Source organism: Hakea prostrata, chromosome 7 (genome assembly GCF_041222555.1).
Source record: "Hakea prostrata isolate BN-2017 chromosome 7, UWA_Hpros_2, whole genome shotgun sequence".
Classification (NCBI taxonomy): Eukaryota; Viridiplantae; Streptophyta; class Magnoliopsida; order Proteales; family Proteaceae; genus Hakea; species Hakea prostrata.
The window spans coordinates 8,831,925-8,859,888 of NC_142606.1; the positions used below are offsets into that span (position 1 = coordinate 8,831,925).

The 27,964-nt window shown below is 38.2% G+C and overlaps 4 protein-coding genes across 4 annotated transcripts; 3 read left to right on the forward strand and 1 right to left on the reverse strand.

Moving 5' to 3' along the window:
* Nucleotides 1–43: 43 nt before the first annotated feature.
* Nucleotides 44–8,447, forward strand: OS9 (ER lectin-like protein). Its single transcript, XM_089162982.1, has 8 exons — nt 44–298; nt 1,020–1,096; nt 1,979–2,182; nt 3,780–3,851; nt 4,816–4,931; nt 5,009–5,075; nt 5,172–5,278; nt 8,170–8,447. Exons 1-8 carry the CDS (start codon nt 214–216, stop codon nt 8,288–8,290), a joined length of 849 nt encoding a protein of 282 aa, XP_089019108.1. The 5' UTR covers nt 44–213; the 3' UTR covers nt 8,291–8,447.
* A 4,941-nt stretch (nt 8,448–13,388) lies between these two features.
* Nucleotides 13,389–15,930, forward strand: LOC149009494 (Transmembrane amino acid transporter family protein). Its single transcript, XM_089163465.1, has one exon. It carries the CDS (start codon nt 13,858–13,860, stop codon nt 15,301–15,303), a length of 1,446 nt encoding a protein of 481 aa, XP_089019591.1. The 5' UTR covers nt 13,389–13,857; the 3' UTR covers nt 15,304–15,930.
* Nucleotides 15,931–16,132: 202 nt separating this feature from the next.
* CRR2 (Tetratricopeptide repeat (TPR)-like superfamily protein) lies at nt 16,133–18,922 on the forward strand. Its single transcript, XM_089163464.1, has one exon. It carries the CDS (start codon nt 16,746–16,748, stop codon nt 18,675–18,677), a length of 1,932 nt encoding a protein of 643 aa, XP_089019590.1. The 5' UTR covers nt 16,133–16,745; the 3' UTR covers nt 18,678–18,922.
* Nucleotides 18,923–20,136: 1,214 nt separating this feature from the next.
* Nucleotides 20,137–27,936, reverse strand: LOC149009496 (calcium uptake protein, mitochondrial-like). The gene is made up of 7 exons (XM_089163136.1): nt 27,326–27,936; nt 26,038–26,105; nt 25,138–25,361; nt 24,900–24,983; nt 21,856–22,069; nt 20,792–21,088; nt 20,137–20,703 (listed from the first exon to the last, which is right to left on the reverse strand). Exons 1-7 carry the CDS (start codon nt 27,729–27,731, stop codon nt 20,503–20,505), a joined length of 1,494 nt encoding a protein of 497 aa, XP_089019262.1. The 5' UTR covers nt 27,732–27,936; the 3' UTR covers nt 20,137–20,502.
* Between the last annotated feature and the right edge of the window lie 28 nt (nt 27,937–27,964).

Consider the following 27,964-nt stretch of genomic DNA (forward strand, 5'->3'; position numbering starts at 1 on the left):
ACTGCAACAGAACTGTTTCCACAAACTTCTACTTACCATCTGTTCGGCAAATTTCCACCGTAGGTTCGTCGGCGAATGTTTTTTCTTCATTTAGAATTTCATGTTTCCAAAATCTTTTGGGCGAATATTTCAAACTCCGAATTGGACTCCTAAAGCTAGAGATTTTGATACTGGTGAAGGCGGGGCAGCCAAAAAGAGGGAAAGTAGAGAAACATGAGGTTATCGTTGTTAATTATACTTCTTTTGATTAATCTCCTGAAGCATGCTTCAGCTGATCAGATCTTCGCAGCTCAAGCAGGTATCCAATTGATCAATCTCATCGTTGTTTCATCTATCTAGAGTCTTTGAAATTTTCTTGATGTTGTTTGATTAAGTAAACATTGGTGAAGTTCTTTTGGTAGTTCTGGGTTTTTCGAGGATAATCGTGTATGAAGATTTCTTTCCCATATTGGTTTCAATTTATCTGGTTTGGAAACTACTAAGGTTGCAGGGAGGTCTAGGATCGTGAAGTTTTTGTCGTTTTATGGTTTTCAAATATAAGACTCGTCTTGAGGTGGGTTAGCTGAATGTCGTAAGTTCCTTAAAGCGCATTCAAACATTAAATACTTGATTTTTCATTGATCTCTGAATGTGCCTTGGATGTTGTTGGTTTTCTGCGATTCACGCCCTCTCCTGCTGTCAAGTTGTAAGACCTAGAATTATCAGTTTTACTTCTTAATAGAGAGCCTTAATTAGGTTTAAGTCTCAAGTAGGGTTATGCAGGCTATGTGAAATTATTTGATTCTTTAATTTCTCCTTGATCGTTTGACTGCACAATTGCTTTAACATCATTCAACTGTTATTCTTGTAAGTTGTAACTAGCTTCCTGATTATTTTACCATTAAAAAAAAAAAAAAAAAACCAGCTTCCTGATTATTGAGCTTACCATTTTATCCATGGAAAACTCAGTTCTTGCTAATCTCTCTGTCTTTGTCTGTCTGCTCCACTCGCTGTTTCACTTGCTAACACTTCGATGGCAGGTGGAACATTTGGTCGCAGCTCTCATGAGCCAAAGTACAAGATTGAATTCCATTCAGATGAGTTACTTTTCCACCCTGTAAGTAAATTTCATAGATTTTATCATGTTATTGGGCTAAAACTATGTTTGATACTTTGCACTCTGTTTTATTTCTGTGAATATTAGTGGTTGGTCTCTTGTGGTGTTAGAAGAAATTCTCACAGACAGTTATACTCCGTTTCCTGAATTTTGAGACTGCCATCAGTTGCTTACAGTCTTTTAATTAACAAACACAGTGAATTCTGAAGTGAAATTGGGATGCATCTTATCTGCACTGTTGGGTTACTCTCTTACTCTTCTTTATAGTAAGAACATCTTCGAGACAGGGGCTTAAGTGAGCTATTATTGTTACACTATACATGGCAATGTCATTGTGTTAACCTAAATATGGTACCGGTCTCCAGAGCATGAGAAGTTACACAAGTACCTCTATTGTTCTTAGAAGGGACTGTACTTGACTAATGCCCACTGGTTCCCATATAAAGTTTTGTATCTCCGACTTTTTCACTTTCCAAGGTAGCATGATTTCTGGACTTTCCTCCTTTTATAAGTACAGTTATGTTGGAGTTTGGTGATGTTGGTCTCTGGGGTCTATACAACATTCAACATAGGCATTCTTTGTAAACTCCTATCAGAGTCCATCCTTTTTTCAAAAAAAAAAAAAAAAAAAAAAAAAAAAATCAACTTTCATTTTTCAAGCTCTTGATGACAACCATAAGGCATACTGAATTTTGGATTGGTGGGTAGAGTATTAACATCAAAACGTCTGTCAGAGTCCCTTTGATATGCTTGCTGTAGTGCTAATTTATTTAAGTTTTAAACAGTTCCACTAGAATGAAAAGATTTTGTTGGTGGTGCTTTGAACTTTCAGAGGCTTGATTTTCTATAATGACATAATATTGTGGAAACTTGGTTGTGCAGGATGAAGATCAGGAATCAATGGTGATGTCCAATAAAGATGGGCAGAAATATTTGTGTTTCTTGCCTAAGGTTGAGAAAACCAAAATTGGGAAGCCAGTCACTCAACATAACACTAGCAATGTGATAGTGGAAACAGAGAGACGGGTAAAGCTGAAGACTCCTGATGAGCTTCTTGAAGTGCTAAAGGGTGAATGCCTTATCAGGGTGAGGATCTATCATCTATTTCTGTCTTCATATAGGCTTTTATCATGATTATAGTATTGCCAAACCATTAAGGGCATCTCATGCAAGAATTCAGTTAAAGCTTAAAGCAAAGTTCTACAGGATCACTGTCTGATCTGCTATGATGTAATGGACGGAATGTTGGGCCTGTTAGTGAAGCCATGAATTGAAGGACAAGGTTGTTAAGGTGGATGTACATCAAACTAGGAAGGATAAAATGGGGCAAACATAGTAGAGCTGATGTAGGAGTTGCCCTGATTGGTAATAGCTCCAAGAATGTCATATGGGTTTTGCCACGGAATGTCCCAGTAAGGAGGAGTTATCTGATCCTCGGATTGAAGGAGCAAAAAGCTCTGGGGTTGGCTTAAAAATGAGTATAGGTGAGCTTGGGCAGAATGATATGCATAGCTTGGGTCTTGTACCAAGTATGACCTCAAACAGAGCTTATTGGAGCAAAAATGTCCATGTTGCTGGCACCTTGTAGCTGAGATATGCTTGATTCACTGAGCTATTCTATTTCCTCTCTCATTTAATCTCATTGCTTCCTTTTCATTCTTCGGGTTTCCTACTTCGTTCTGAGGGATCCACATAACCAATCCCATTTAGTTGGGATTAGGCTCAGTTGTTGTTGTTGTCAATGAGTCAAATTTTACTCATTTGTTTATTTTGATTTGGCATTTTCAAGTTGGATAATCGTGTCCCATACAATTAGAGCATATCCATTGGGTCAGGTATTGAACAGCATGTTCAACCTGATCTATCTGGCTTTATTATCTTAGAATATGTTTAAATTACATATGTTACATTAGACAGTAAGTTTTCACGAGTAATTTCATAGGTAATTATGGTTAGGTTTTGAAATTTATGTTTTTCTTCTTAATTCACACATTTAAATTCTCCTGGTTGTTAGACCATATTCTTTAGATATTAGAAATTTACTTTAGTTTGACATTTTATTTATTTATTTTTGATTTACTTTGATATTTGACATTCAAATTATTAGTCAGTGTATTGGGCGCTAAAGAGCTATCAGATATTTAAATGGAAGTTGCGTATCTAGTTAAATATTCTGATTGGATATTGAAGAAATCAATGCTTCACCTGCTTACAGCCTAGAAATTATTAATATATATATTTTTAATGGGAGAGGAATAGGCATACCACACATGGTAAGCTGAACAAGGCCATCACTTTTTGGGTCAGGACACAGCATTATGCAGAAGGGTCAAGGGTTTATTTCAAAGTGGAAAGGGAAGATAGACACAACGAGTGGGCATGCGGGTGTTGTGTGCGGCCTTTTCCTCTCTTTTTCTTTAGGAGAACAGTAAGGAAATTGTATTATGAGCAAAAAGAGACTGGTGCCCCCAGGATTTTGTACATTTCCTTTTGTCCTATGGTCAGATCTAAGTCTCACCACATAATACTCTAACCTCATACCTTCTTTACAATATGACAAATCCAAGAACAAAATTCATCCTACCCATTTCCAAAATAACCCACTTTTCCCGGATATGCATTTATGAAACATTATTCTTCGTTCACTGAAAATGTAATTGCTTTATCTTTGCTTATTTTGCAGCATGAGGGCTGGTGGTCTTATGAATTTTGTTATCAAAAACATTTGCGGCAATTTCATCTGGAGGATGACAAGGTAATCTCGTAAATGCATTCCTTGTTTGTTCATTATCACAAGGCCTTCGTTTTTGTCACAGAATTTTATTTCTAAGTTCTTTCTAAATTTTAAGTTACTTCATAGTTTCTACACCATGAATTATTTTGGTACCATAACAAGTACAAGTGTTCTGAATGCACACATATTGCATGGCCTTTGTTTCTGAATGCATACAGTTTACAGATGGTGTGCTTGTTGTATATGCTGATATGTGTATGTATGAATAAACAGTTAATGATGTATACCTTCTACATTAGCCGTAGGCTCTTCCTGTATACATGCTTAAAAAAATTGACACTACAGATCTAGCATAAACATGACTCAAGTGGGCATTCATGCCTCATTTCACAGAGAACCTCATTTTTCTATCTTAAATAATATTCCGTTTGATGTGCCTTACATTCAATATCCCTTGGACGTCAACAATATATGGAAGTACTTAAATTCTGATCTTGCCATGTTCTGTATCTTGAATATATCAGGAAATCTTTCTATGAAAATTGTATGCGTGTAAGTGAAGCCCCTTTCCTTTGTGTTTGATAGTGTTTTGTTTTTTACTTTTTAAATTTTTCGTTTTTGTATGCGTGTAAGTGAAGCCCCTTTCCTTTGTGTTTGCTAGTGTTTTGTTTCTCTACTTATAAGTTGATCTGTCTAAATATGGTTTTGGCAACTTATTGTAAATTTGCCATAAAATAAGCATAAGGAATACCTAACCCCCCCCCCTCTCTGGATCTCGTCAATCCAAAGAAGGGAAATGAAAGAAAAAACTAGAAGTTTTGATTTTAGTTCGGCTTGTGGCTATGAGACTCGGTTTCATGGCAGTTTATGTTTTCCTGGAGGCTAGATGACCTTTGTATTTGCAGCTCAGAGGAATTATATCATTGCATGTTCATGAGCATGGATACAGAAACATAAAGCTTCACTGTTGTTCCACTTTTTACAGGTTGTTCAGGAATTTATTTTAGGTGTCAATGATGTTGAAGCCACTGCTACTTTCAACCAGAACCTTACCGATGTATCTACATTGAAAGATCCTCGCTCAAAAGATGCATCTCAAAGGTAAAAAGTTTACAAATGTGCATCAAAGGGGGGATATCTTATGTTTGAACAAATATATTGATCAAAAATATATGTAGGTATCATGCCCATCAACTTACAAATGGAACTATGTGTGATCTCACAAATGAGCCTCGAGAAACCGAGGTATAAATAAATTAAGTTTGAATTTCCTTAATTTCTTTGCAAATCAGAAACAATTTATCCTAATTTTGTTTTACTGTTTGCTTTATTTATATACAGGTGAGATTTGTCTGCTCTGATTCCAGAGTTATGATAAGTTCAATCACAGAACTATCCACTTGCAAGTATGCACTCACAGTTCAATGCCCACTGCTTTGCAAGCACCCGTAAGCCGATTCATCCTTCTCTGTCTTTTTGTGTGTGTGTGTGTGTTTCGTTTATCTTTCCATTTGAAGATGAAACTGAAATGGTATGCATCGATACAAGAAGACAACTTTTGGTTGAACTTTTCGTCTCATTTTTCTTTTATCTTCTCAAACTAGCCAACATCTTTGCTGTGTGACTACTAGATCGTATAGGGAAATAAGTATGCTATGGCAGTCAAAAACCAATGAAATTTTACATTGAGGATTGTATCATTTGAAAATTAAACCCAAGCTCTGAGCTGTAGTTCAGCGGGGAAATTGAAGCCTTTTTCTGGCGGCAGAATGAGGGATGCCAATATCTGTTAATTATAGGAACTTTATACACCCCTCATTTGTTCTCCAACTTCTATTCCACCTTCTCTCTCTCTCTCTCTCTCTTTTCTTCTTCTATTTAATATAATCAGCAACTAAAAGAGTGTCAAAGAAGTGATCCATCCCACAATGAGAACAATGAGATATACGATATGAGTACCCCAATTGGCACACTTATTTATAGAACCAGTATTTCCCAACCTACAACATTTTACTTGGAGAGGCTTGACACAATAATTGCCCCCCGACTTTCTTAGCTTAGTTCAAAAGAGAGTTACAAGATGCTAGATCCCAGAAGAACTAGATGTATCTTTGTGGGCACTCGGGTCTTTCTTTCTTGATTATATGTGAATATCATCATTTGTTTGTGACATAGATTGGATGACCAAAGCTAAGTAAGTCCACATCTGAAAAATTGCCTCCAAGCATGATTCCATTTGGGTCACCTGGGTTCATCCATATCTCCTCAAAACAGATTCCCTCTAGACTGTCCCATCCCTTTCCACCTCATCATGAAGTTGGAAAAAGCTCTTTTCTTTGCGGCCACGTGCTCTTACTGCTCTCTCTTTCCGGATATCTTCTGGATCCTCCACTTCCTTCTAGCTTGATCCCTGGCATCCGATGGTATTTTATTCTCCCTTCTTGGTCCCCGAGCTGTTTATGATTCTTGCATTCCCAAAGCTATCCATCTCTCCTCTTTCATCTCTAATGGTGTTTGGTCCCCTGTCCCCCATCCTAGTCTCACAGAAGTTTGAAACTCCCTCTCTCCCCTCTCATTTGTTGCTCAAGATACTGCTATTTGGCCCCGTCCCACACCAAATCTTTCACCACCACCTCTGCCTGGAACCTCCTTAGATCCACCTCCCCCCGTTCCCTTGGGCCCCTCTAGTTTGGTTCAAAGGCCACATCCCCCGCCATTCCCTCACCCTTTGGAGATCCCTCAACCTAGCCCTCCCCACCCAATCCTTCTTTATTAGTTGCCCCATCCCTGCCAAACCAAGTTGTACCCTCTATTGGAACGGTGTTGAAGACCTTGACCACCTTTTCTTCTCCTGCCCCTTCTCCATTTCTATCTGGAGTTTAGCCCTTGTTTCTATTTGGCCTAGGTCGAGACGTGTTTATGGTTTTGCTGGAGATTGGAATTGGGTCCTGAGAACTTTCTCTGGTTCCTCGGTTTGTGACCTTGTGGGGAAGCTAGTCTTTGCTGCGACTGTTCATCTCTTGTGGTGGGAACGTAACATGAGAAGATGGACCTCCAAATCTGGATCCCGAATCTTGATTTGGAATGCCATCTATTTTGATGTTTTTTCTAGGCTATCTTCTATTCCCCACCTCCCTGTCTCTAACTCTCCAAGAAATAGGTTGATTGTTAGTTCCTGGAGTCTTAGATCTTCGCTTCAGTCACTCCCTTGACTTTTTGCTTTGCCCCCCCCCCCTTTTCCTTTTTCTGTTCAACTTCCCTCATTGTATTCTCTACGTTTCCGGTTCCTTTAATATAATTGTTTATTCACCCTAAAAAAAAAAAAGTCCACATCTAGTGTGCTACTAGTCTTCTAAACAGTATGTTAATAAACCTTATGTCAAAGCGTTTGTCTTCGTTGTATTTGATTTTTGTGGGAATAATATGTGACAAATCCACGTTACTCCTGGAGCATTATTTCATTTGCTAGATTTCATGCACCCCAAAGCTGTGTAACTCTACTGGCTATATGTTTGTCATCTTTAGTTTGATTCCTATTTTATGTTATTAAGCTTTCTCCATCATTGTCAGTAGAATGTGAAGAGGCCATTCAGTCTCTGAGTGGCATGCACTTTTAGCTCAACCTGAATTCATAGTTGGGTTATAACTTTAGCTATATGACTTGAATTGCAAGGTGATTGATTTCTGGATAGCACCAAGACTAGATAATGTGCTCTAAGAAAACAAAAATTATGAAGCCCATTATCATGCCATCCTGTATTTGTTGCCTTAATCTAAACCCACATATATGGTTGAAAATGCTGTATCTTGCTATAGAGAGTTTATCTGACTGTTTCATCACAGGGTACCGTTCTTTGCAAGAATTGATCCCCAACTAAAAAACTTACTTGTATTGAAAGAGGACTAGGTGCATGAGGCTTCCACTGCTGCAGTGCGGGAGAGGCTTGCCTCTCCTGTGAAGCAGAGGCCAAGGCCGTGTACTTTTGCCCCTCCCAGACCCTACAGTACCGGGAGCCTCGTGCACTGGGTGCTGTTTTATGCAAGTAAAACAGTTTTGTGATCATTCTTTTCCCCTGCAGAGAACAGTTCCCTTGCCACCAGCCAGTCAGATAAACAACTCTTCCTACTAGACCAGGATAAAATATTTTATGCAATATCTGCTGTGCTTGTACTAATTCTGTGATATTGGTAAAGCTGTTTTACTTGTATTTGTAGTGCTAATTTTGTAGGAGATTGAGATACTTATCCACATATTCTTAATCACCGAGCCAAACCATAAACATGCGTAATCCCCTGTTAACATTGCTAGTTGTTTTTGATGTTACGTATTTATGTGCAGCATGTTTCAAGAAGAGAGACCAGTGTGGCACACCATCAATTGTAACAATCTTCCCAATGACTACAGGGACGCAGATATTGAAAGTGTATCTCATTATGATTCAGAACATTATGCAACATAAAAATTTATGTTCCTAGATGACATTATTGGGAAGGGGAAATTATTTTTAGCTTTTGTATTTAAATACTCTGATAAGATTACGCTTCAATTTTAATTCCTTCCCTTATTTTGGTCCTCATAAGCTTCAATAGCAGGTTGACCCACCACGTTTTTTTTTGTTTGTGTGTGTGTGTGTGGGGGGGGGGGGGGGGGGGGGGGGAGGTCCAGGCAAAGCATCTGGTTTCTCAGCAATGATTTTGGCGAATAGCAGCATCAGTCACTCTCTCTTCGTCTGCTAATTCTTCTTTGATTGATATGGTGCTGCAAAAGGGGGTTGTTGAACATTGGATCTGGGAGTCCGCAGGCAAATAAACAGGGTGCAATCCCGTGTATGGTAGATTTCGTTTCTGGGTTTCTTAATTTGCCTTTGTTGAAGTCATTTTCGTTTCTTCCAGGTGCTGCTGCAGCCGGGTCCTTAAAATCTGTAAAATACAGTTTCAGTGATTATGAGGCTTAATATGATGGATCATTATTAATCAAAGAACATGGCCTCTCTCTCGCAAGAACACTAACATCTTCCCATGTTAGTAGAGTGTCTTTATGAGGATGAACATGTTTACTGCCCATGTTAGTAGAGTATCTTAACGGGGATGAACACATTTACTTCATGGAGACCAACTCCACCATTCACTGGGGATTTCACCTCTGTTTCATCTTATTATATAATTCAGAAGTGAATTTTTCCTCCTAATATGTCGAAGAAATGTAAGGGAAATACAGACTTTCACCTTGAGATCATTAACTTATTTTCTGGAGTGAGAAGTCAAAGCAAAAGGTCAATCTATTTGACTGAGATTCAATTTCATGCTAATGGTATATATCTCCCCCACATTTGGGATTTGGGATGGATACAGGGAGGGAGGCTTTGCTGCACCATCGTTTGGAGGCGAGACAAACGCACAGAGATTTCAGCCTTTCACCTCCGGTGGCTTCATAATCATACCTCTTCTTGTTAATTGTTATATTGCAGTTTGTGTTTAATATAATAAGGATTACTTCTGGTTACCAAAAATAAATAATAATAATAATAATAAAAAGGAGGGTGGATTACTTAAGGGGGCGTTTGGTTCTGCAATTCCCTGAAATCCGCTTCTGAGGGAATCATGAGTCTGTGGAATTAGGTTCTGTAGAATCATATTCGTAAAAAAAAACTGTTTGGTTACCCTGATTCTAGAAAGTGAATCTGTCTGAAAAACCATTTGGTTACCCTGATTCTGAAAGTAAATCTGTCTAAAAAACTGTTTGGTTACCCTGATTCTAAAAGTGAATCTGTTTGAAAAACTGTTTGGTTACCCTGATTCTGATTCTGTGAGTATATTCAACATGAATCACTTTGAACAACCATTTATTACTGGGTTGAGGGCTACTGAGATGACAATTTTTTCCTTTAATTTGGATTAATTTTTTCCCCTGTTAAGAGTAATATATAATTTTATATAAGTGTAACTACATAATATAAAACATGGCAAGACCAAAACTTTATGAGTACCAAATTAAACAAACCACCACCAACAACAACTTGACGTACTGAGTCCAATGTTACATGGTCCTATAATTGAAGATATGAGGTCTGACGAATACCCAGTTTAATTAGGATCCCACCTGACTAATGTCAACCTCTTGAATCTCTTTCCATTTATAGGCAACCTGCCATTGGCTATAAATCTAGAGTCCATGCTTTGTTATTGGCATCGCAGCGAGTGTGCAGAGAAGTGAAGGAAGTGAAATTAAATGAAATCAAAGTCTAGGTAAAATAATCAAACACTTGATCATTTATTAGTGTTTAACTCATGTGAGTTTTGTATTATGCCTTTATTTTTCTTTAAATTCCATAGCTACCATTTAAGGGCCTATAGATGACCTAAATTCCTTTTTCATCAATCAAGCAAAACCCTTTAATTTATGATGATGTTTAAAACTTTAAATGTATGTCCTTATAACTTTCCTCATCCAACTGTATGCGATTGAACCATTGTACAAGGATGCCCATCTCTTCAACTGTTTTCAAGGTCAATCTCTATATCAATAGATCCATTTTTGCCTTGAATTTCATTTTCGTTTTTCCATTTGGGTTTTCAATTTCATTTAATGAGCATTGGGGATTAAATGAATTGGTGAAGAAGGTAACTTCATAGAAAGGGCACTAGAATTCACCGGAGAACGTGCATGCATAATTTGAGGCAGCCCCAAGTCACACAGGAGCACGAAGAAGATAAAAGACCAAGATGGAACCTGGACACTGGCTAAACATAACTCTTAACTTGATAAATTCAGAAAGTACAAAATTGATAACAAATGGATGGCTAGAATTCAAAAAAGATCCATAGAGTCAAAATTGGACCTTCTCTACCACTATGTTTTACAACAGCTCAAATTTTGATCCATCTACAGGCCAATTGTTGGATTTCTGATCAGATGATCTTATTAAAAAAAATGACAGAAGAAGAGCACCCCATGAATGAGGCTCTGGCTGCTGCAATATCTGAGTGAAAGAGGCCCTCCAGCAAGGCCAACTGCTAGGCTACCCAACTATGAGCTCTGTAATCTGGAAAGAGCCAAATTATCTATTTTCAATCTTGAACTTGAATGGCAACTTACTTTCTGAAAGTGATGGAGATCCTGCAATGGGAAAACCAGTAAATAAAATAGCTAGATAGATGAGGTAACAACATTTCAAAATGTGGAGTTTTTATCACAATGTAGCATCCAAGGGGGGAAGGGGGGGGGGATCTCAAACACATAAACACTCTCTAATTAAAGAAGCGATATAAAAGCTTTCAGCACGTATGATTTAGAAATAACTTAACAGCCATTAAAGGTTCACAAATCATACAAATTAACAGCTCATGACAGAAATGGCAATCGTACACTTGCACATATTAAGCAATGAATACTAGGAGAATTTTAATGAACCCATGCAAAAATGGGAATGATCAGATAAAGCAGTTGAGGATCAAATTGGGTTAGAGTGATCTCATGGGTGGATCTAAGGAACGGTAAAGCTCAAATTAAATGCACCCAATAAATTTGTCTGGAATTTAGGACAGACCTCTAGGTCAATGATTTATATTACAGCACTAGGGTTCCAAAAACAAACCAAAATCTGGACTGGAAGTAATCCTGAAAACCCAAATTCTGTAATAGAGGAAACTGAGAAAAGAGAGAATCTTGAGTAACTCACAAATTGGAAACCAGAAAGCCCCAAACTGTGGATGAACAGAGGTCCTAGGTTGGGCTTATGCTCCCAATGTTTCATAGCAAACTGCCATAGGTTTTTCATTTAATCGAAGATCAGCTATATGCCAAGATTATACCAAAACAGTGGATGCACAGGAGGTATAAACTCAGAATTCTGATTACCAATTATCAGGAATTTTTTGAGTCATGAAAGGACAATGTTTGTTGCTGAAATCAGGTACCAGATCTTGCCAATAAGTACTTGATATCGCTGTTGGCAGTAGAACATAAAAAGAAGAAGACCTATCTCATGCTTAGGGTTTCCCACTTCCACTGTCTCAGACAGATTCTTAGGCTAAAGAGCACCTAATAACTTCAATTGATTCAATCATATGGAGCTCTGCAGCCTTACATTTATTATATAGACTGAAAAACCTTTCTGTCTCAGACAGATTCTTCAGGACAGATAGACTTCCACCCAACTGTTCATACAATTGAACAATTTAAGCTAACCAACTACAATGTGCAAGGCACGCGCACAATTTTGGTGAAAATGACGATATGACGATTTGAAATTGGAGGATTCAGATCAGTCTATCCATTTCAAAAGCTGAGCTCTAATAGCACATATAAGAAATAAATGCAGAATACAGGTAAAGGGGAAGCTGAACTTGTATAACGAGCAACTTTCAGATCAATAGTTCAATGAAAAGAAAATCCACCAAAATGGAACTAAGAATGAGAAAGGAGAGGAGAATAATTTATTTAAAATTTGGTTGCATTCAGAGAGGGGAGTGACACATAAAACACAATGTCGTTGTATGTGTATGTTTGCCTGAAAGAGATGACTCATGGGTGTGAAGCCAAATCGAAACCCCTGCAACAGAAAACCAGAGGTCTCATACCTAGGCAAATGCTTCAGAAAACCAGAGGTCTCATACCATTGCAGTGAAGGCATCGAATACAGATGTTACCTTTTTTTTGCAGAAATGGGTGTGAAGCCAAATCGAAGCTCAATGAACCACCAAAACTCAGACGACGATGGTCTGCAAAATAGTTTCACCAAATCAAAGTTACTGGCTGAAAGAAGAAGACGGTCTGCAAAAAATCAAAGCTGCTGGAGCTCAACGAAGAAGACGACAACACTCTGCAGCTGTAGGAAGCCCAAATCGAAGTTGCAGGAGCTCAACGAAGACAGACGACGACGAACGGAAGAGTAGCAGAAGCTGGAGCTCAACAAAGACAACTACTGGAGCTCAACGAAGACAACAATTGATTATGCTCAAGGAAGACGACGACGGCGAGAGCTCAAGGAAAACGAAGACGACGACGACAAGAGCTCAAGGAACCTTGGACGACGACGACGATAACTCAGGAAGACGACGAAACGGAAGAGTCGCAGAAAGCCCTAGAGAATTTTTTTTCACGATTTGGATGACTCCGTAAGAATTATCCGTATTTATACCTAGCTACAGTAACGGTGAGTCTGTTTGGAAACCACCTCAAGAGGTGGTTTCCAGGTGATTCTAATTTTTGGCGTAAAATGAAGAATCCGGGTGATTCTTGGAATCCGACTCAATCCGACTCAATTTGTAATCAAACGATTAATTTGATTGGAGTCATGATTCCCTGGAATCAGATTCCAGGGAATTGCGGAACCAAACGCCCCCTAAAGCTTAAGGTGCAAGTCCTCAAGTAAGTGCTAGTCAATTTGGACAGGTGGCATCATCTGAATGGTTTGCGACAGCGAAGTGGCTTATTATTCACATTTTAATTGTACGCCATTGGATCAATTAAAGTTAATCCAATTTGTTTATCAAAAGTCGACCTAAATAGTAACCTTGTATTAATTAGTAACGAAGGTAGAGTAGAGTACACCTGGCTGCGTCAACGGCGGCTCATCTCCGTTTCTTAACTACCAAAAATTCTTCCTCTCTCTTCCTTTTATTGGCCGGTGGGATTATCCCAGAAGCTACGGAGAAGGGCACAAAAATCTGTGCCCATCAAAAACTCACCATCTTCAACATTCTGATTGAATGAATTTTGTTTTAGATTGTTCTCTCAACCTCCTCCCTCACCCTGCTTCGTTGGCCAGCAAAGGAATGAGCGGAGGCAGCTTTTTATTTCATTTCTGCCATCTAGGGTTTGTACTGCTCTCTTCAAGCTTCAATAAAAGTATAAAAAAGTGAGGTCGTTGCTTTGATCTTCAATCTCAGTAAGTTCTCTGTCCATGGCTTCTTTGATCTGAAAGCGAAAATGAGGAAGATCTGAAACCCAGGAAAGTCTTCTGTTTCTTCCCCTTCTTTTATGCTCTTTAATTCAATTTCTAAAAGCAGGGGATAGATTGACAGAATGCACACTCATTATTCCGTTCTTCCAAAGACTTCAATCGTAGACATTCATGACGATGTTATTTCTCAGGATAATCTTGATTCCCCAAACGTTATGTCTTCTCACCAGAAATTTGTAAAATTACTTCCATTAGGAGATGGAGAAGTCAACCACATCGATGATGACGATGATAACTCATTCATGGTTAGTAATGTTAACGATGGCGGATCTGGAGTCCCTGGAGCCGTTTTCAACCTCTCAACAACCATTATTGGTGCTGGAATTATGGCCCTTCCTGCCACCATGAAAGTCCTTGGAATAGCTCTTGGGCTTATTATGATCGTTTTGATGGGGATCTTGTCGGAGGTCAGTGTTGAATTACTTGTTAGGTTCTCCGTTCTTCGCAATGCTCATTCTTATGGCGAGGTTGTTCAGTCAGTGTTGGGTCGTCCGGTGAGGATTCTGTGTGAGATTTGTATTATTATCAATAATGCAGGGGTTTTGGTAGTTTATTTGATAATCATGGGCGATGTCATGTCGGGTTCTCTAGATCATGTTGGAGTTTTTGATCAATGGCTTGGACATGGGTTTTGGGATCACAGGAAGATACTGATATTAATCATTGTGTTGATTTTTCTTGCGCCACTTTGCTCTTTGGACAAGATTGATTCCTTGAGTTTGACTTCAGCTGCTTCAGTGGCTTTAGCTATTGTTTTTGTTGTTGTTGCTTGTGTGATAGCTTCGGTGAAGCTTGCTGAAGGGCGGATAGAACGAGTGAGGTTTAGCCCAGATTTAGGGTCGAAGAAGGCTATAATGGATCTGCTTGTAGTGATCCCAATCATGACAAATGCATATGTCTGTCACTTTAATGTGCAGCCTATCTATAATGAGCTCAAAGGTCGATCTCCTCAGAAGATGAATCAGGTGGGGAGGATCACTACTGTTTTGTGTGTTTTGGTTTATGCTGCGACTGCTGTATCTGGGTATCTACTCTTTGGAGAAGATACAGAATCAGATGTGCTGACCAACTTTGATAGAGACCTTGGCATCCGTTTCAGTTCAGCTCTGAACTACATTGTTCGCGTAGGATACATTTTTCATCTGGTGCTAGTCTTCCCTGTTATCCACTTCTCCCTAAGGCAAACTGTGGATGCCTTGGTGTTTGAGGGATCAGAGCCTCTGTCAGAGAGCAGGAAGAGGTCATTGGCCTTAACAGGGGTATTGTTGACAATTATTTACATTGCTTCCACTATGGTTCCCAGCATTTGGACAGCTTTTAAGTTTACAGGGGCTACAACGGCAGTTTCATTGGGTTTCATATTTCCATCTCTGCTTGCGTTAAGGTTGAACCAGCAAGGGGTGGAATTGAGCCAACGAGAGAAGCATTTGTCATGGGCAATGCTGGTATTGGCAACAACAGTTAGTATTGTAGGAGTAGCTGGAAATATATATAGCCTCAACGGCTAATCTTGATGACATTTCCATGTTTGATTCTTGATAATTCGTTGCTAGGTAATCGGTTTCTTTCTCAACATTCATGCTGATGTTGTTATGACTTTGAGTAGAAAGTTAAATGGCTAAGGATGTTTTGCACTGATGGGAGAAAATTATCTCCAGCTTTGGCATGGCTGTTCAGAGTTTGGAGATTTTGCTGATTGTGCTGAAAGATACTTCTTGATGCCTTTCTGTGGAGGCTCTGTCTCTTCTTGTAAATGCTTTGTCTGGAGCTGTTAGATCATAATAAGGAATTTGAATTATTGTATTATGCTGGAAGAGAAGTTTCTTGTGGAGGCACAATCAGATACATTGCAGGAACTGGGGTGGGTTTTATATTCTTCAGTTCGCTCAATAATCTTATCAAATTCATTCAGGGAAGACCACAAGGATTCCCATGAAGGCACCAAAATTGTAGGAACTGATCTCGTTTATACTTTTTTTGCTAGAACAGATTTATGTTTCATGTTTTTTGGGCCCAATATAATCTTCTATGCAATCTTCAACTTTACGATGCTGCAGTGATGTTGATAATCATTAATTGATCAAAGTTTTCTTCCAGGAGGTTTGTACTATTTGTGCAACATGCTATAGTTAGGTGGGTTAAACATTACTGATTTTCTGATACTTGGGTTGTTGCTCATTGTTGTGATGCTCACATGTGGGATGGCTTTAATTTATCATTTATGTTGAGATCTGCATGATACAGCTTGGCTAAACTTCTTTCATTTTCAGTAACAATGTCATCTGAGAATGTTCTCCTTTTCGGAAGAAAATTTCTATCTGCTAACCAAACAGAAGAACAATGCTGTCCTGCCATTATTCTTCTCTTGTAATATTCTCAGATTCGTCTTTGATGAAATTCTGCGTTGATGTACCAACCCAAGGAGAATATACTCCGCAGGCAGTGGTTTCCAATTGCCATCATTGTAGTCCCAGTGATTTAGAAAGAGAAAGGAATTCAAAAACCACAAGAGACCTGGAATTTTCATTTAAAGTAAATTAGCCAAAATTAATCAAGCCAAGACTCCCTTTTATCAATCTCTGTCAAGAGAACTTGTGTTTAAACCTTAATTCTCCTAGCGATGATTTATTATGTGGGAATTGGGATTGCCTGCAATCTCTACTAAAGGAACATTCATAAATAAAAAAACTCTTAAGATGAGAGAAATCATGGATAAGCGTGTCTGTTTCAACTCGTTCATCTCATTCTTTTTCTATCGTATGACAAGATAATTCGAGGCTGCTCTGCGATGGAGTGCATGAACTCGAAATGGGTCCGATTCAACTCAGTGAAACGCTAAAAAGACCAGAAATTTGAACCTCTCAACAGAAGATACCTTAGCCACTTCTTTCTCACCTGGCAGATAAAAAGCCTGTAACCAACGGTCGAACGCGACCGGCGCCAATTTATCATGTTGACGTTTCAAATTTCCCCACTCCTTCAGAGATCTTTCGCGCCTAAATGTTCTTCATCAATGAATAATCCCTCGGTCGCGTTACAAGATTCGAACAGTAATCAATTAATCCAATCTCTCTGCAAGCAAGGTAACCTCAGACAAGCTCTTCGAATCCTACCCAGTGAACCCAAACCCACCCAGCAGACCTACGAGTGCTTAATTCTCTCTTGCATAGATAGGAACTCTCTGTCTGACGGTTTAACTGTACACCGTCACATCGTTGAAGATGGGTTTGATCAAGATTCATTCTTGGCGACCAAACTCATTAATATGTATTCCCATTTTAACTCTATTGACAATGCTCGTTACGTTTTTGATATAATTCTTGAGAAAACAGTCTTTGTGTGGAATGCAATCATTAGAGCGCTTGCAGTGGCAGGTCGTGGGGAGGAAGCACTTTCTCTCTACTGTCAGATGAACCAAACTGGGATTCCCTCTGATAGGTTCACTTACCCCTACATACTTAAGGCATGTGTTTCATCATCATACTCTTCGGTTTTGCTTCTGCACAAGGTGAAAGAGATCCATGGTCACATTTTACGACATGGGTTTGAAACTCATGTTCATGTTGGGACTACTTTGGTGGATGTGTATGCAAGGTATGGCTATGTTTCTCAGGCAGCACGATTGTTTGACGAGATGCCTGAGAGAAATGTGGTTTCTTGGAGTGCTATGATTGCCTGCTATGCAAAGAATGGGAAACCTTTTGAGGCATTAGAATTATTCCATGATATGATAGCCAAAAACGAAAGTGCTGTTCCAAATTCTGTGACTATAGTTAGTGTTCTTCAAGCTTGTGCCACTTTGGCTGCTTTGGGACAAACAAAGTTGATACATGGTTTTGTCCTTCGAAGGGGTCTTGATTCAATTCTAGCAGTAATAAATGCCCTTGTGTCCACATATGCGAAATGTGGTAGTCTAGAGAATGCAGTTCGTGTCTTCAGTCGGATGGATAGAAGGGATGTTGTTTCTTGGAATTCCATGATCTCAGGCTTTGGAATTCATGGTTTTGGAGTGGAAGCAATCCAGGTTTTCCACAAGATGATTGAAAGTGGCTTCTCACCGAATATTATTACATTTGTGAGTGTTTTGGGAGCTTGCAGCCACATTGGGCTTGTTGAGGAGGGGAAGAAATTGTTCAAATCTATGGTTTATCAACATGGGATTTTCCCAAGTGCAGAGCACTATGCTTGTTTGGTGGATCTACTTGGGCGTGCTGGCAGGTTAGAAGAAGCCATCAAGATAATAGAAGAGATGCAGATTGAACCAGGACCAACAGTTTGGGGCTCTCTTCTTGGTGCAAGTAGGATTCACTGCAATGTCGAGCTTGCAGAGAGAGCTAGCCTTAGGCTCTTCAACCTTGAGCCTTCAAATGCTGGTAACTATGTGCTTTTGGCTGATACCTATGCAGAAGCTGAGAAGTGGGATGAAGTGAGAAGAGTTAAGAAACTTCTGGATGATCGGCAATTAGAAAAGGTTCCTGGCTGTAGTTGGATTGAAATAAATAAGAAGATATATTCATTTCTCTCTGTTGATGAATTAACTCCACAGATAGAACAGCTCCATGCTTTGTTGGTCCGGATGTTAATGGAGATGAAGGACAAAGGTTACGTTCCAGATACCAAGTTTGTGCTCTATGATCTTGATCAGACAGAAAAGGAACAAATTGTATTGGGCCACAGTGAGAAGCTGGCAGTTGCCTTCGGACTCATCAACAGTAGTAATGGTGAAACTATCCGGATTACTAAGAACCTGAGATTGTGTGAAGATTGTCATTCTATGACTAAATTCATTTCCAAGTTTACAAATAGAGAAATTCTTGTTCGAGATGTAAACCGTTTCCACCACTTCAGGGATGGCATTTGTTCGTGTGGGGACTATTGGTAACCTCAGTCAAATATTTTTCTTGTTTTCTCTTCTTCTGAAGGCTTCAATCTTGTGAAGTTCCAATCACAGTCAAGAGATTTTGAAGATGTAATGTTGTGCAGTGTTAATTCCAGTCAGAAAATGAGGGTGTAAGATCAACAATTTAAATTTCAACATTGTAATACTTAATACTTTGTATCTTATTTTTCTTTCTATAAATACTGTATCTGTAAGGTGATTGTATTGTAATGATAATGATGGATTTTCCTGCTATATGTGTTGCATTTGCTCATCTATATGTACTGTCTAATTGATGGGCAGCCACTTTGGAGATTTCATTTGAATATTTTAACAGCATACTTCATATTTGGTATTTTGTTATCTGGCCTATTGGTAATAGGTGTTTAGAAAAGCAAACGATATGTACACCAAAAATGGGAATACAATGTATCAGAGAAATGCAATTCCTTGAGAAAACTGTTCAGATTACTCACAAGGAAAAACATAGAACTCCATGGGGGAAAACACATATTTGTTGTGTCAAGCAGAGTGCAATTCCATGGGGAAACTGTTCATATTCACAAGGAAAGACATTAGAAGTCAGGAGAAAAAGAAACATATTTGCTGTGTGAAGTGAGCTGCAATTCTCTAGGGAAACTGTTCAGCCATCACAAGGGGGAAAAAAAAACATTTGCAATCACTTGTATAGATCTTCATCATAGCATCTTTCTATTCCATGGGCCTGCAGCTTGTGTTCGCATTCTATTAAGCTTGAACCTACTGCATCCATGGTTGGCCTATTGCATCTGATTTTGTAGTGTCACAGATTAGGGAATAATTCACAGTTGATCTTTCATGGTTCTGATGTCTTGACAAACATATTACATCTCCTCACTGGTTCGTTTCATCATTCCTGATGGTCTAGTTAAGGTTCTATCAAATAAAATTGTGACTCCATTAGGTCCCATTATCCTCCTTGACAAATTCAATGCGAATTCGATCCTTAAATTGCAAAAGACAAATTGGAGCTTCTTAACATTTAGTAATAGTAGTTTAGTGTCGCCTGGCAAGACTGCTTTCCAGTCCCTAGTGTGTCGATGTCAGGGGAGAGTGTGAGTGTGAGGATATGTAAGTTAGATTCCCATTCTTTACTTAGTAGCAGCAAAGCTACTGAACTAGAGAGGGGCATTAAGAATTAGAGAAAAACCGGTATTACTTTTTGGCAGGTTTTATATATATCCACTAATCCAACTGATCCCTTCTTCTCAGAAAATACTCGCCAACAATCAGTTTTGAATTTCCTGTAAGAAAGGGGCAGACTAACATCTGATGTCAAGAAGCAAGGGAATGCTAATGAAGAAAAAGAGTCGTGGTTGGCAGAACAAACAGAATAATAAAAAACCAGAGTGAGAGGGTGGGTGGTATTTCAGAATTTACAAATAGAAAATGCATAAAAACTAGTGAAAGATTCACACACTAGCAAGAATTGAAGAGATTGATATAGGACTACTCAAATGCAGAGAAATTCTTCCTCCTTGGTTTTTAGTTTTTACATGATAATAGAACAAGTGGGCAACAACGATACATTGATATTGGAAAAAGAGAAAATATTTACAAACATCAACTTTACACTTCCTAGTAGCATCCACAGACACAAAAGAGAATTTTCTGTTACATCAATTTCACTGGCAGAAACATCCCCGCCTGAAGATGGGGCTTACTCCTGTAAGCATTTACCCAGCCCTGTACAATAATCTCGTGGTCTCCCAAGGCTTAAAGGCCAATTGACAACATCTTTATGTAAGCTTTCGATGGTAATGTAAAAGCTATGGAGTCATATATGCTCTTAAGTCAAAATGCGGCTCTTTGAATTGCTTAACCAGCCAGAAATCAATCCCACGAAACCTGAATCCATCTGGGCAATGTCTACCTCCCGTCTCTCCAGAACTTTCAGAAACTCTTCCACACTTAGTTTCCCATCACGGTTTGTATCAAATATATGGAAAACTATATCAATCATGTTGTCGGTGAGATTTACGCCACACACCTGTACCAAACACACAATCTTTATGGTATAAGATGATGAATTACTATCATTTACAAAACATGGAAGGGCTGAAAGTGGAAAATAGTACATGGGATGCAGCACGTTGGAAATCCTCCCTTGTCAACAAACCATTTACTTTTCCAAAACCAAAGATCGCCAGAGAAAATGGCTTTAGCTTTTTCCGTAGCTCTGCAAAATCCTTAAATTCCTCGAATGTAACTCGAATGTCTCTAAGATGTGGTTTATCGTTCAGCTTTTCAACCCGGTGAAGGAATTTGTTTATATGGCTCATGTCAGCTGAAGCAACCATGGACAAAGCAAAGTCCTTCGCTGATATGGTTCCACATAACCTGTAATCATAATGAGCGAACTCCAACCGCAAAATCTACAAAGTTCAAAAAAGATATGATGATCATCTAAACTGTCAGTACATAACAGGAATTCACTTCAACCAAAATCAAAATTGGCATGATGATTGACGGAATAGTAAACAGGAAAACCAAGGCCCCGACAGTTGCATTGATCTCAACAGGATAGACAGAATAAGTGACACCAAAAATATCAAATATCTCTTTGCCATGGTAACTTACTTGTTTTTGAGCAACTCTCCAAGGCAGAAAAAGGCTTGACAATCACATTTTAAAGATGCCTATAGGTCTAAGCAGGAAAGTTTTTCATTCTAGGGTTTAAGGTGGTAAAAACATTGTGGCAGGATGCAATAGAAATAACTGGAAATCCCTAAACGATTATTGTTTTTATCTGTTTAGAAAAATTCATATTCCAAAAATCACAAATGCTGTTACATTAAATTGAATCCGATTGTTTACCTGCCCTTCCGGAAAAAAACTATTTGTTAGCCCGATTCTAATCCTAGACTAACCAACTCAGATACACATGACATATTAGACCCTGCCTTGAAGACCTACTCTTGCTTTTCTTTTTATGTCATTTTAAGAAATGATCTTAGCCCCCCCCCCCCCCCCCCATCTCTCAGGAATCACACCATAAGAAACGATCATGTGAAGAAAATTCATGTTCAGTTGAGGATTAACAAGAACAATTCTACAGATGTAAGGAGCACCCTCAGTGTGGATTAATGCAAGAAACAAATCAGGAAAGGGGTGAGAGAAAAAAATGAAAGGGAAGACATACCTCATCATGTAAATTTCTCAAAAATTCAACAAACTTTTCATGTCGGAGTCGGGCTTTCCCATCCTTGCCAAAGAAGTATTCCAGCAAACCCCCATTTTCAACAGAAGTCCCAACTTTAAGCCCAGGTCTCCGTCCATCCCTATGATGAATACCTTGCCTGTTATAAGCTCGCATCAAAGCCATCACTTTCTTAAATTCCTCCCGGTCTATCTCTCTGTAAATGGATGCAACTGATAAGCAATCATAATTGAATACATGGAACTGGCAAAATGAATAAGAAGCAAACCAAGCAAAGGTAACTGAGAAAATCATTTGACATCAAGATACAGTAAACAAAGAGTTTAAAAAAAAAAAAATTATAAAATGAAAAATTTTCTTAGGAACATTGATCAAGTCATGAGGGGAGAATAATAATGTAAATGCATGAATAAGCAGACAAAGTTGAAGCCCACAGTCTGAACCAAGAAGTTAACATACACACTTAATTTTCTCATAATGCACCACCAGGCATAGGATTCGGATCCATCCAAAACAATACCACACTCCCATACAAAAAATTCTTATCATACTTCTGACCCAACTTCTTCTTCTTCTTCTTTTTTAAATCATACCTCTACAGTCAGGGACTCAGGATAGAATACTGGTATTGGTAACCAAGTAAGATGCATAAGCATTTTTCGTTATCTTTTTTTTTTTCTTTTCTAGGAGGATGTCTCCTTAGTGTAAGGAATTGTTTCTATAACTATTATTATTTGGATTTTTCTATTCCATTCCTTATGCTTTCTATTGGCTTGCATACATCATTGGCCCTAAAATGCAGCATCCCTTTATGACTCTATGTCAAAGGTGCCCAACCTACTTAAGGCAATAAGGTTATGCCCTCAACACCACCAGGTGGAATCAATACCAATGATGGTCCCTAAGCCTTAAAACAGCCAACAATTGGCATCCGAGCTAAGATTGCAAGTTCAACTTACTCAGAAAATTCTAAAAGGGAGATTGTTGGCCTTAAACACATAAATCTCCTGTAAACTTTTTGATGTATTTGTTCAACTTGCTTTAGGCAACAAAGTTGCACCCCCTACCACTAATTTACAGTAGTGTCTGAGGCTCGAAAGTAAGAAGATGCATTATTATTCTACACCACACCACCATATCATCAGAATTACTTAGAAGGAAAATAATCAAAAGAAACCCTCAACCGGCTTCTCATGCCCTGGCTGAGGAAAGAAGATGAAATCCTTGATTTCTGCAGTGATTCCAAAGACACAACCTGGCTCTGGCGATGGGCTGCAACTTGAACTTTCTTCCCTACAAGTTCTTTTGTTCTCTGCTTTATTTTCTTCTCTCCATTCTTCTTTTTATCAGTTCTGTTTACTTTTTCATTGTTCTTCTGCTCTGTTCTGCCCTCAACTCTTCTCTTTCAAGATTTTTCTACTTTCCATATCTCTATTCTGCCAGTTTAATTTTTATCTGTTTCAAATACTTCTTTCCCACTGACATCATGATTGCACTAGCTCCCCCCCCCCCCCTTTCTTTTTCTTCAATAGTCCGCCTCTGTGGACTTCTTTTTCAGTCTTCCAAGTTTTAAAGCATCTAGGCAACAAGAATTGAAGAGGGTCCAAGTTAAGACAACCAAGGAGACCAAGGCATTGGCCCAGGTGACCAAGGTGCATGGACACCTAGGCGATGCATCGACAACTATGGCAGCAGGTGATGACAAAGAAACAGGTTGTTCCTTCCAAAGGTGACCAAGGTCCTTATTTATTTTATTGGAATAATTATTGTTATCCCCTTGTAGTTTGATTTTATTACTACTTTATCCTTTGTACTTTTTAAAATTTCTAATCCAACCTTTAACTTTGCCTACACAATTACTAATGTCCCCCCTACCGTTAAACTCCGTTAGTTTACTGATGATGTGGCATCTATATATTTTTTCAACATTCCAAAATAACCTTGGAGTCATCTCTTTACTTATTTACCCTTTTGTCAAAGTTATAATACTACCCTTAATTAACTATGGAAAAAACTAACCTTAAATTCATTTTCTTCTCTAAAAAGAAACCACAAAATAAAGGAAATATGTGATTTTTCTTCTCTAAAAAGAAAGCACCCAATAAAGGAAAGATGTGATTAAATAAAATTCAAAAAATATGAGAAAATATCAAATTTAATTCAAAGTTGAAAATTGAAAATCCCCTAATATATGTTAACCATTGTGCATGTTACCAAATTTCCTATCAATAACATCTTATATGCTAATTTGTTTGTAAAACTTCCATCGTTGTGATTGTGGAAAATTTAAGTGGAGCATGAGAGTTTCAATAACCATAAGTGTGTGGTCCCACCAATCCCCAAATTAAATTCTCAGAAGAAAACAAAAAGAAAAATAATTTTAGGACAACACTTCCATTGAAGATGAACTTTACCTGAAAATCTATATGATTTATATTTTTTAGTGCAATAGTAAGACCCTCATTAACAAGTATCACGCTGCAGCTGAAATCATTCTTGTTTTGTTCGTTTGTTAAATTTATATTGCGAAACAGTTCGTCTTTACCATGATGCACATTTAGATAGAATTAGGGAGGAAAAAGCAAGATCTCAAGAGTAATTCATTCACAAACTTTCTTGATCTAGGTCTTCATCACATTTTAAATGGAGACGACTGATACTCTTTCAAATCCAAAATTGATTATAAAATATAAAATTTTAAGGATATAATTGGCATTCAATATAATTTCTATAAACAAGGGTAATGTCATCTTTTTGACTTCTTAATTTTAATGAAGGACAAAATAGATATTACATATTCAATATTAACAGCCACTTAACACCGTCAAAAGTGAGGGGGGTAATAATAATTTCATAAAGAAGGAGGTCTGATTAGTAATAAAACCAAAATATAGGGGGACAATAGTAATTATCCCTATTTTATTCTATTTTTTTAATTTTTTTGGGCATGCACTTTGGGTGGGGAAGGGTTGGGAGATCATTGGAAAGAGTAAGAATACAACAAAAAGATGCAAGGAAAGACATACCCATTACGATCAAGGTCAAACATTTTGAATGCTACAGAGAAGCTATATTCTGGGATGCTGAGGAGTGTCACAAAAAAAATGTACCTGATAAGAAACAATATGATTGATCTATTAGAATTTGAATCACAATTAAAACCCATATATTAAAGAGAAGAAAAAACTTGAGTATCTAATTAAATCAAACCCTCATATTCAGCTAATCATGTTGAGAAATGGAGAGCATCAGTTGGCAACTCACTCTGCAAAAGATATAAATCCATCATTATTAGTATCAAAGAGCAAAAAAGAATTTGAAGGATCACATCTCAACTCCCCAGGGCTCCTTTCCCCTTTCAAATACCCTTCTCTTACGAGATTTGATTCAGATGGAGGAAATACAGGAACAACTGCTCGCATCAAATCTGCTGGTGTCATGAATACCTCCCCTCCTGGAGTCCGAAAAGATGCAAAGTATTCAAAAACCTGAAGACACAGCACAGAAAAGGATTAGGGGATAGACTAGTCGTTGAGTCCCTAAAAACATTGCTAACAAGTTCACCATCTTGATGCTAAATACAGCTTGAAGCTAAAGGAGTACGGCATATGCAATTCAATCTAGGGGCCCAAGAATGATATTAAGTTGATTGGTGATAAATAACATTCACAATTAAAAAATACAAATACGAATCTACAGATAGAATTACCAATCGAACTTGAGTCAAAAGCAGGTGAAAAACTCGAACAATACTCAATGTTCAAACAAACATAGTACATTTTGTTTGAGTACAAGTTGAAACAGATAAAGAAAGGATGCAAGTTTAACTGAGTACATAGGCATTCTGCCAAATATAGTAGCACATATAAGGTGTTCAACAAAACACCGACAATAGTGCAATAAAACACCTATATGGACTGAGTCTGCCAAGGATGCAGGGTGGAGGTTTCCTTTAACTTTTTCCAGATAGGTACATGCTCTATGGGGGAGGAATGAAAGATGATAACCAGGAAGCTTCAAGACCTCCTGGTCGGGTGGGCTTCTACGCTTCACACTACTACCTTATTCATTCATCCAAAAAAAAAAACTGTCCAAGGCAGTTGTTTCAGGAAGTATCGTTGCATGACTGTACCAATAAGGAAAACATTGCTCAAAGTTGAATACCTTTTCAGGAGGACTCTGCATCCTAATGCGCTTTTCATAGTTAAAGAAAACCTTCCTCCTATATGCATCTGCAGTAACCGTAAAATGAGGAATGATTAGGTTATGTGTAGTATCACGACTTCAACACAAGGGAAATGAAACATAACCCACCAAGAACATGAAGTATGGTGAAAGAGAGAAAATGGCATACTTCAACTGATAAAACATAACTATAAATGAGGATTTTATATTAGTAAAAGAAGAGTTTGAGGAGCAAGCATAACTTGTCAAATCATGCTAGTCAGCAAGATAATACCTGGAGAAGTTACAAGAAGAATTTGGTTTTAAATCCAAAATTAATAAATAAAAAGAGGTAGGAGAGATAAAAAGGAGAAAACCTGGTAGTTAAAAAAAAAAAGAAATCCTGCCAATGAACTCAAGGATCAATAGCGTTTTCTTAGTTATCTCGAAGGCATTGATTTTCTTCTTCATTTTTCAAGGAAAAACATCCATAGGACTCACAGACTTAAGAAAACTAAACAGATGATAACAACAAGAAGCACACAATAGATACCACAACATGGAGAGGGATTTACAATCAGTGAAGAAAAAGTCTAAAGGAAGTTGAGGACAAAAACAAATTTTAAATACTCCGTCTTTAGAGTTCTATGCAAAATCAAGTCTCGAAATTTTCCCCAGAAGATTAGGTTTACAGCAACAAAAAGATGTACCATTATCAAATCAATCCAATATGAACTATCAATGGCAGGCAGATGATATGAAAGTTATTAAAAGGTGCAACGCAGAAAAATGCAAATCACATAAATGAAGAATTTGAATGCACCTAAATGTGTGATCCTAAAATCCAACAATAGCGTTCCTGAAGTGGCAAAAAACTAAACAATTCACAAGATAATCAAAAAGTCTAACTAAGAGTAAATGTACACTCACTGATGAAGAGATTGGGCCACGGATTTTCCTCATAAGAAAAAAAAAATTGTTGATTTCACCACCAGGAACTCAACGTTAAAACCGAACGACTTCACTGACTAGAAAAACATGATCGGAATCAATTCATTTCTTTTCAAACAGGAGAATACAACATGAAACTATTATCAACCACAAATTGGAGTACACATCAATGGTGATCCAATCCAACAACAAGCTCAGTCACCCCAAAATAAAAAAAGAAGTTCCTCATAAGCAAAGAATCATCTAACGAGAAAGAAAAGAAAAATCAAATCATATCAGATTTTTATAGAAATTGAAAAGCAACACAGGTAGGAAGAGATGAAACAAAAGGATATACCTCCAAGTAAGTAACAGTATTTTTTCCCCTCGGCCGCTTCTTGAATGGTAGAATGGAGTTGCGGATCTTCCTGCGCTATGGCATGTGTTGCAGCCGAACAATCGGCGAAAGCTGTACCAGTAGAAGAAGAAGAAGAATACCAATAAAAGAACCCTAAGCCCGAACCGACCGTAATCCCTGTTATGGACTTGAGAAAAAAGTCAAAACCAGAGTCTCCCCACTTATCCACCACCTCAATGCCCGACGCAGCAAAAAAGTTCGATGATGAAGGTGATGAGGACGATGAAGACGAAGATAAGCCTTCTGCTTGATTGAAAATGGAGCGATGGTTCAGGCCCCGGATCCCGGGAAGTAGATTGACCAAGGCTGCAGATCTCTTCAGTGAAGCTGAAGCAGAAGAATACATAGTATTAATTCGTCCGGATAGAGAAAGGATCGCTGTGAAATGAAGGGAATAGAGAAGAATACGCGGAGAATGGCGACCGAGTTTGTGAGCTCAATGTGAATTGTGAATTGTGAAATGTGAGCTATGACCGAGAGAGAAAGATGAACGAACGAACAGCGTTTTAGAGTTTTTTCTTTTTTGCTTTTTCTGTCGAAACAGTGTTGGTAGTTGGGAAAACGTTTTTCACAGCTTTC

Excerpts from the sequence above, each read along its gene's own strand:
- OS9 (XM_089162982.1), top strand. The coding sequence starts at position 214 with ATGAGGTTATCGTTGTTAATTATACTTCTTTTGATTAATCTCCTGAAG. Across the intron at positions 299-1,019 it reads GATCTTCGCAGCTCAAGCAG|GTGGAACATTTGGTCGCAGC; the intron begins GTATCCAATTGA and ends CTTCGATGGCAG. Across the intron at positions 5,076-5,171 it reads ATGAGCCTCGAGAAACCGAG|GTGAGATTTGTCTGCTCTGA; the intron begins GTATAAATAAAT and ends ATTTATATACAG.
- LOC149009494 (XM_089163465.1), top strand. The coding sequence starts at position 13,858 with ATGCACACTCATTATTCCGTTCTTCCAAAGACTTCAATCGTAGACATT.
- CRR2 (XM_089163464.1), top strand. The coding sequence starts at position 16,746 with ATGTTGACGTTTCAAATTTCCCCACTCCTTCAGAGATCTTTCGCGCCT.
- LOC149009496 (XM_089163136.1), bottom strand. The coding sequence starts at position 27,731 with ATGTATTCTTCTGCTTCAGCTTCACTGAAGAGATCTGCAGCCTTGGTC. Across the intron at positions 25,362-26,037 it reads TGCAGAGTCCTCCTGAAAAG|GTTTTTGAATACTTTGCATC; the intron begins GTATTCAACTTT and ends CTGTGTCTTCAG. Across the intron at positions 20,704-20,791 it reads TCCAACGTGCTGCATCCCAT|GTGTGTGGCGTAAATCTCAC; the intron begins GTACTATTTTCC and ends TGTTTGGTACAG.